The 9338-nt window shown below is 49.0% G+C and overlaps 1 protein-coding gene across 1 annotated transcript; it reads right to left on the reverse strand.

Moving 5' to 3' along the window:
- Nucleotides 1-281: 281 nt before the first annotated feature.
- Nucleotides 282-4833, reverse strand: LOC135824604 (uncharacterized). Its single transcript, XM_065337337.1, has 2 exons — nucleotides 3980-4833; nucleotides 282-3343 (listed from the first exon to the last, which is right to left on the reverse strand). The coding sequence occupies exon 2, from the start codon at nucleotides 2328-2330 to the stop codon at nucleotides 975-977; it is 1356 nt and encodes a 451-aa protein (XP_065193409.1). The 5' UTR covers nucleotides 2331-3343; nucleotides 3980-4833; the 3' UTR covers nucleotides 282-974.
- Between the last annotated feature and the right edge of the window lie 4505 nt (nucleotides 4834-9338).

The raw sequence follows: 9338 nt of genomic DNA on the forward strand, positions 1-9338 counted from the left end.
CTTGGAGGGTGTTTCTCAACATAGAAAACCTCCGGTGGAATTGCGGACATTTCCAGACCGCAAATCAATTCTCCGTGGGGGTTATAAGTTTCTAGCGCTGTGTATGGCATGGCAGACACTACAGCCAGAAGTTATGCCCCGCACAATTAAATAGTACAAAAATAATTTGATGTACACGTAGACATGAGAAGTCAGGAGGTTCCCAAATGTCCATTGAAACACATGCTGACGCCCAGGTACGCTAACACACACACACATTCAAGACACTGCGACAGGGCATAGATATGAACATCCTTAGAGATGGTTCAATGGGTTCTGGCAACCAAATAGGGTTGCATCGCGAAGGGCGTCTCATTGTGGCAAACATAAATGCAACTGCTTGGCATGACAGAAAGTATAAACTCCTTAGTAAGCCATAAAAGGCATATGGAAATATCTGCATAGGATTGTGAATAATTATAATGTTTATAATCTGGGTTTAGAATATGATAGTGAGAATAGATCAAGATTTCTTCTTGGGGCAAATTGAGCGGAGCATGATTCCGAGGGTGTGTACGGGGCTGTGGCTGTGGCTGGTGTGCTCAAGAAATCAAGAAGGAATACTATTTCTCGTCTGTCCGAAAACACTGATATAGTCCAAGTAGAATGTGAATAATAATAATGATGACGTGACAGGGTGAAGTGGCATTACAAGCCATAGCCCAGGTGTCCCCAGTCACCTGTAAAACCTAATAACTACCATCATCATCATCATCGCCATAGTGAACGTAAAAAGCTTTACAACCTTGGCGTTATAGCGCCACGCCTTACATACAAAGCACACACACACACACACACACACACACACACACACACACTCACATATTAGTAACCCGCAACACGCGAATTCCTGAGACATCCCTTGGGACCGTGTCCAAGATCTATCAGATCAGTTTTGAACTTAGCACTATACTGCTTTCATGTTGCCTGGATCTCTATCTGCAGCGTTTACATCCGCATGATTCCGGCTCGAATGCACTCATAACCCTGGGTTCGCTGCGGCGTCTGCACTTCATCCAGATCTCCTTCTTCAGTATCAATGATCTCTCCTTGCAACATTTGCACTTTGGTTTGAACAAATCTTGATAAACTATCGGTTCGTCACTGTCAGCCGTGATGGGTACTGCCTTGAGCGCTACCTCACTATTACAAAACCCTGAGCACGTCTGCATGTGCAATTGATAGTTCCTACGTCCGCTGTAATACTCCACGCAGCCTGGGGGAAATTGGAATTCCACGGTGCGCTGTACCAGTTTACAGCGGTTATTAGCTGGCCGTGGGCTGGAAGACAGAGAGGAGTTGAATCTCGGCAGACTGGGCAACACGGTTTGTGCCGGCACTATATGATCATCGGAGTTCAGTCCCACATTTCTTCCCGCTGAGCTGGTGTCCTTTAGCTTGACAATGTCATCAGCCAATGATGTACGATGTGCTGTGAGCGCTACTGTTGGGGTTTCTAACTGGGAGATGAGATCCGTAGTTAGAGGTGATACTCGGCGCTCACTTGAAGTTATACGTTCTTCTTCTGGCGTGCTGTTCCTATCTGCGTGCTCATCCGGCAGTAATAAATGGCGAAATGATGTTATGGCTTTGACGGTTGCCTGCACAACATGACTGTCAGGTTGTTGATCATGATGTAGCGCTGGGTTCTCATGCAGCACAGCACCACGCTCGCTGATGTCTAGGAGTGCTGCCTGAGACATGTTCTTGTTGTTACTCAGCTCCTGACCATCGTTGGACGGCTCTGAAGAAGTCTGCTGATTTGCTGAAATGAGAGCGCTTCCGTGCTGCGGCCCTGATCGTGAAGAGAGAGAGGGCTGCACGGCCACCGGGCTCGTCGACAGTATCCCATCATGAGATGACGAGTGTGTGACAGCCGTTGGAGGCACAGATCTTGCAGCGCTCATCTCTAGACACGACAGCATCGTGCACATGATAACTAGCAAACAGCCCGTGCTGAGACAGCCAGAGACGGAGACAGGCGCAGCAGAGGCAGGACTGTGCCAGTAGGCCGGAGGTGTCTCGCTCCTGTAGCTCCCTCGCCACGTGCCGCGCTGTCTGCCAACATTACTGTCACAGCTGATTCCCGTGCTGCTGCCACGAGTGTTAGCGATTGTGATCCGTGCCTCTTGTCTGAAACTGGCTCTGCAGCGGTCACGGTTACAGCTAGTAATAGTGCTCAGGTGGTCTCTCTTGCGGTAGCAGCAATGTTCTGTTCGGTCACGGCTGGATGGTGACTGACCTCGACATGACCATGGTTGAACGGGGAATCCTCCACGTGCCTCAGACATACTGAATATGTTACGGAGCGAAACTAGTAGTTGACCAGAATTCTGCTCGTGCTGGTGCCAAGATTCGCTGGACTGTTATGGTCAACGAATGCGCAACGGAAATATATATCGAGAGCTATTCTGGTCGAGGCGATGTAATTCAGATGGCCAGCGCCTTGGCAGAGTCCCAGTGAGCCGTCCCGCAGTCAATACCGCACCGGACTCAGCAGTAACACTTGCGGACCTGCGGACACCCAGAAATGAATGCCAGGGTTCACCGAAGTGTGACGTCACTCGCGAGTGCGCGGATGGTGTCTGGACTGGATAGCGGCCGGTGGTTGAGACGAGGCGGGTACGAAGCATTCAAGTGTGATATACACGGGAGTACTTTCTCACAGCCGTACTGAATGTTGAATGGAAGACACGGAGCACCAGCAGGCTCAACCGCAGCCAGCTAGCCAGCCAAGGTTCAAATGGGACAACGTGCTACAGCCGTGGGCTAACTGGAGAGGTGGTGTGGCGAAAACTAACAAAACTATAATGCCACGCTCGGAACTCTGCACTCATCGGATGTAGCTGCACTTTGTCCGATGAGCTGGATTGGCGGGTCAAGCCTAGGAGCTGTGCAGTGCTGTGGTCACAGATGTGCAGATTTGTTGCCTGTTTACTTACAGAACGTTGTGGCGTAGAGGCAGCAGCAGCAGCAGCAGCAGCAGCCTGGCTTGCCGGGTTTGTGTTGTGGGGTGTTGGTTAGGTTACTATTACTAACGTGTCTATACGCGATCCATAAGGGAGAGGTAGAGATATCGGCTTGCCAGCACTTGAGCCAGGCGGAGAAGTGCTACAACCGACCAACGAGCGCAACTCAAGGCTGCCGTGGCTCAGAATCCTTCCACTGCGTCCTGGACTCAGTCACTCTGGGTTGATACTGACAGTATGAAACGCAGAATGCAGGTAGCTGGTGTGAAGTGCCCCTCCTCTGGCCTGTCGTCGTCGCGTGCACATTCGCAAATACCACCTCAATGAGAGCGAGTCTGATTTAGAGAGGGCAAAGCACACGAGCACAAAAAGAGGCAAGAGAGGTATTAATTAAATCAATGAATCTCCCTTTCTCTCTCGCATTCAGGCATGTGTTACGAGTGGCAGCGTGACGCGACGACAAGCAACTCTTGAAGCAGGCGAATGTTTGTTTTAGAGAATTGCTAAAGTAATGGGCTAGGATGTGTGAACTGTGGACTGAGCACTGGTGACAATCTGACAGAGTTCCTTCTAGCACACTACGTTGCTAGTCAAGTTCTGTCAGCAGGACAAATACGTCTTGTCACCGTCCTACTTGATTTCAAGATTAGCTGAGTCTTGCTAGGATATGCTCTTGCAGCAGCAATCCCACGCCTGCATTGGACACTCAAGTGATATTGCAACTACCCTGCATACATGCATTGACAAATCTATGGGCAGAACAGAGGACGTGTTCTAGTGAATATGCAGCCTACGTGGGTGAGACACTGAACGCTCGCTATTGCACAAGAAATTTATTTCCAGGCATTTCAAAGATGCTAGGCAGGAGATGACATATGTGTTGATTTCAAATAACGGGTGGACTTGTTGACAGAAACACCTGATAAAATAACAGAAGCAACATAGTGTTATAGACTACGAACTCCACTAACCGCAACACTGCGCGAAAAGCGTGTCAACTCTCCGTGGTCGTCTCCAAAACAACATCCATATATGGACAGCTGGTCCTGTTTCTCCGCAGAGCCGTTAACTTCAGGGAGAGAGGTTGTATCAGCTCTCCGCAGGATGCTAACACTATGGCAAGTAGGGTGGGAAAAATAGAGGTCGGTCTGTCAAAATGCGTCCCAGCGGATGTCTTATCTGCCTGAAAATGGATGGTCCAAATCTGGTCCCCAGCGCCACGAAGACGGACTTGCAGCTGTACGCGGGGAGAGTGTAATCTGCAGTACTGATGGCTGAGTAATGGAAGAACTGCAACTCAGCTAGTGCTGCGCTAAGTAATGCAGTAAACAATGCGGTATCTTGATTCTCCCTGGCACCCACTAAGTGCACGAATACTACTCTGTGTGTGTCTGGGCGGTGATTAGCTAGCAGCCCCTGAATCAGTGGATGTTAGAAGTCTTATGAACGAGCATGCCTAGCACCACTATACGGCTCAAAGATATAAAGAGCGCTCAGTGAATTACACCAGGCAACCCTCTATCAACAACACTAGAGGAATAGTGAGACCGTTACTTCATGACACGGACTACTAAAAGTCGTTGAGAGTACTTCAGCCTCTTCTCGTTTCTAGCGCTATAACCCCTTCCTGACCAGGCTATCAGTGGCTGCTTGCTGCAAGTATCATTCAATCACAGTGCAGGAGACTGCCACTGTTTCGCAGCAGCATAAGCGTCAACTCGCAGCACCCGTGCAGTGCTATGCAGAGGTTGTGGGCTTCGGCAGGGCAGTGCATGGAGGCTGCTCGACGACCTCTTTTGCTCCGAGGCGGGCATCTATGGAGGTAGCTAGCCCAATGACGATCGACAATCCTGGACGTCACACAACTGTGGATTTGTGTGCGAACGTGATTCAAGCTCCGGAGAAGGCTAAATGCTGGCAGAACATACCAGTACCTCTGCTGCTGGCCCATGGTCAAAGCTGCGTTCGCAGCACTGAAATCTCCAATCTAGGACATAGCAGTGAAAGGAAAGGATAGATCGTGCTCGTTTCAGGCAATTTGCGCTCCATGAGGTACAGCCATGCACGCACGTACATTAGACCAGGCTTGTCTGGGCATTTGGAATAGCCATAAAAAGCTCTGGCCTCGACACGCCAGTAGGTTTTCCATGTCTCTGCCTTTCCCTCCCTGCAGAGGCTGCGTTGACAGGTGCCAGCCGCGCACCGTCCTTAGTTCAGCCTAGTTGCACACTGATATCGGCTATTATGGTTTCCACAGTCGTACTGATCACCGCCATTCGCAGCGGGAGAGCATTACCTCCGCTGAGTTGCTGGCAACCCCCCGACAGTGCACCCGGGCCTCGCTGGCAGTGCATTATGAAGCACACAGCACACTCACTTACATCACCCTAATGGCTCAGAAGATAGAACCCAACGCATGCTTTACTAGTGACAATGCGGGCTGCTGCAATATGTTACCCGTTACGGCTGTTTTTAGACGAATTCATTGAATGGCGAATGTTAATCCAACCCTTTGAGCACTGCTCTGATCCTTACTATTCTTGGAGCAAGAAAGCGTTCTTTGAAGTACACGCGGAAACTCTTGGTACCGTGCCTGTATTTGCCTCTAGATCGGGATAGGAGACAGGATGTAGCCAATGCGAAATGGCGTGGTTGATTTGCAGCAGTGTTAGAACAGTTTAAGCGTGGTGTGTGATAATTTAATCAGCAACTCTTTTTAAAACGCATCATCATTCCGCCCTGTCTTTGAACGAATCAACATCAACCGTACCGCCACCCCCGCTCTGCTACACGCTGGAGACCGCATACAGTAGTTCAGTGACCAGTGGGTGGTCTGCCCAGAAGCAGTGCAGCATTGTTCTCTCCTGTCTTGGAAAACAATACACTCGTCTTGGGAACATCCGTTGCCCTGAAACACGAAGCGAGCTGGAGATACAATAGTCAATACAGTGAAGTTACAAAGGGGAATGAGTCACGAGAAAACCATGTCACTACTGTAGCCGCGGGCTGCGCAGGGTTCAGTCACTGATTGCAAGGCTGAGGACAAGATGCACAGAATGATAACTAGAGTTCAAGATGTATAATTGTACAATGACTAGTGTGTGTGTCGATTGCTGCCCGCAAAACCTCTGGCAGTTTCCTATGATGGTGGTGCCACAGTGGCCCAAGTTCCGATGTCTACGACTCGAAGTTTCGTTGCTGCAGAAACTGCGTCTGTTGTGGTTACAAGGTAGTTGCTAACCGATTGTTGAACTCAGTCAGGAGTCCACACACGGAGGTCTTGACTGACTTGAGGTGTCCCCACACGTTCCACGGGGCGTAGATCTGCGCCAATGACAATGGTGTGATCGTGAACTACGCAGTCCTTGTCCGTGTTGTTACCTCGCACTGACAGCAACCAAATATTTACGTGTCACCTTGAACTATGGTGATGGGTGGGCTGTGTTGATCTGATCTGCCCGAATAGAAGGCTGCAAGCGTATTGGGATCGGGTTCACCATTCAGATGTGCTACGCCTATCTCAGTTTCTCTTAGTATCTCCTAGACATAATACTGAGCAAGTGAACAGTATAAGTATTATTACTAACATGTCAGGGTCGGTTATACGGTGGCAGGAGTGCATGCACACTAACGTGTTTTCCTCGACTGGTACATTCCATGCGTAGCCCATGGGCACGTCTTCTCCGTGCCTGGGGTCTAGGCTAGAAAACAAAGAAGCTGACAAAGCGCCCGGTGTTGGGGGTCCTTTGCTAGGGGCGATATGTTCATCATACGTTTCTGGTCCATGCTTCATAGCGCCATGGCGAATCACGGAGGTTGAGGTGAAATGGCACAGTTTGTTGAGGACTTCTCTTGACAGCGTACCTGTCTGCCCAGAGGCGATAGATACGTGTCAGCGAGAGGCAGACACGCACGGGCTTCTCGTCACTGCAGTGCTCCTGAGTCATGATCTCCTACGCCGGCTTCGTGTGCACGAGTGATGCCGGATCACCAATAGCTACACTGTGACGGGTAATACAGCACCTAGACTGGCGATGGAAATCTCATAGGCACCTACCTGTATACGTACGTGTACACATCGTGATAGGTAGGCGAATGGGTGCGTGATCAGAATAGTTACGATAAGTTAGCCTTGCCATTGGCGGAGGTTAAAACAAAATAATTGAAAATTCCTTTGAATGTTGAGCTTCACCTCTGTTCTAATCCTTTGAATGTGTTTTTAAGTACTTACTTGATTAGCGTACTGAGAATGCCTCTGCGGTGCCATTACATCATGCATGTTATCATGCACGTGGCTGCATCAAGAGTATAGCCCACACGCAGCCACTGAGATTGTTTTGCTTGCGAGGACCGCCCAAGACAGTCGTCCTCGCGACTGTAATCTTCGTTTTGTTCGGCGACAAGTGGTACGCTGCAGTACGGGTGTCAATCAGGACGGCAGGTGTCCGGACAGGGCATGACAGGTCACGTTTTCGCTGATCGCAGCTTGCCACGCACACATGCACACACAGTGACACAATACACGCACATTGTACTTGTAGGCAGACCACCCTCAGAGGGGTCAAAAATCGAATTCGGGCTTTGGGCCCCGAAATAGTGCCTTCCGTAAGCATAGATGCCTGAGGGATCTGGATTTAAAGCTTGTTGTAACATCCAATTGTCTTGTTCCAATTTGTTAACAGTTACAAGTTCAGGCTATAATAACCCCCAATAAAACGTGATCGCTTTAAGACAATACTAGCGGAGCAAGCAGTCATGAGTTATTTGCTGCGATAATGCTTAAGGCAATGCTCATAATATGAAGATATAATGCCACTTACAATGCTCACACTACTGCATAATGCCAGTTTGAAAGTTGGAAAAGTCGATTTAAGAAGGCCATCTTGGATCAGGGCCAAAGCGTAGAAGAAAAAAACTTAAACAGCAATGAGCATGTTGTCTGAAACAATCCACTGAGAAGGTTGATTTGCAACGTCAAGTCTCCGGACGAAGCCGGACGGGTTCAGATGCACGATTTTCGGAACTGGACCTAGCCAGCTTCATGCATGACACCGCTAATGCCAGCATTATGCCACCTGGAAAAAAGGGACTATAATGCCAGCCATAATGCTAGCATTACCCGCCCATGCCTACTCGCTAATAACAATACGCTCCGAGCAGTACCTCTGTTACCCATAGCAACATCACATACCGGTCACCAGTTAGGTAACAGTTATCATCACGTACGCCTTCTCTGCGTTCCATACAATGTTCCTACCATGTCGTGTCCACTAGCGGGCAAAGTGTAGCACTGCTATGCCAGGGCTCAAGGATTCGGGAGACGTTCGCGTTCAACATTTTCCTGGTTCTCCCTGGTCAGATTGAGAGAGTACAAAGCAACCATACCCCTCACACTTGAACACACTTAGAGTAATGTCTGGTTTCCTCCGTATCGTCAGCTGTGCGGGCATGTTTTGCAGCCTATTACTAGTATTAGTGAGTTTTTACATTTCCTACCATAACATGGCTTGACAGATCTTCTAAAGAGTGTCAAGTTTGGTGCAGTTTAAAGTCTACATATTCTTGTCTCCCCCCCCCCCCCTCGCAGCGTTGTGTGCCGTATCTTCGAAGTACAATGACATGTACATTGTACATGTACGTATAGGATATTGCGTGATTAACTTGTACCATGCACTGCGTTGGTGAGAATACTGTACTGGGCGTCACTGTGTACCAAGAGAACGCCGCACAGTGGGGGACACTTGTACCGGTACGTATTTTCATTCATGCCTGCGATGTGTAACAGCAAAGAGTAGAATGATAATCTGATTATGTGCTCTTGGTCAGAACAATGCTACTCGCCCCCAGGGTAGGACCGTGTAACACCTCATGTACATGTAATAATGTATAAAAGTAAGTTTATACATGTACGTGATGGTAGTTCGGCGGTGGGCTGTATGGCGGTCCTTCATCAGCTTCATTAGTCCATTCATTCAGTAATCGTTCAGCATAATCTAATTGACGCGTCTGCTACCTACGCCAGCATCCAGCTGAGAAGAAACAGCGGCTTCATTGTCAGTTGCGTTCGAATTTCCTAGGATCGAATTCAACCGGGGCCATTAACTCTTTCAAGTCTATTGCGCGACTTGCATGAACATTTGGCTCATTTCAATCTCGGCGGACGGGGACCACATTCACAACATCACTATAATGTATAGTCGCGTACATACTACACAGCACTAGTCACCGGCCTGTCCGGCCACTTCTTCACTGCCACAGTAGACTTCGGTTGAGATAATGATAACCGTGTACCTACTATGCAATGACCAACTCTGTTGCAGTTTCGGCTTT

This window comes from Sycon ciliatum, chromosome 9 (assembly GCF_964019385.1).
Source record: "Sycon ciliatum chromosome 9, ocSycCili1.1, whole genome shotgun sequence".
Classification (NCBI taxonomy): domain Eukaryota; kingdom Metazoa; phylum Porifera; class Calcarea; order Leucosolenida; family Sycettidae; genus Sycon; species Sycon ciliatum.

What these genes read in the sequence shown, in the direction of transcription:
- LOC135824604 (XM_065337337.1), bottom strand. Translation starts at nt 2,330, where the DNA reads ATGTCTGAGGCACGTGGAGGATTCCCCGTTCAACCATGGTCATGTCGA.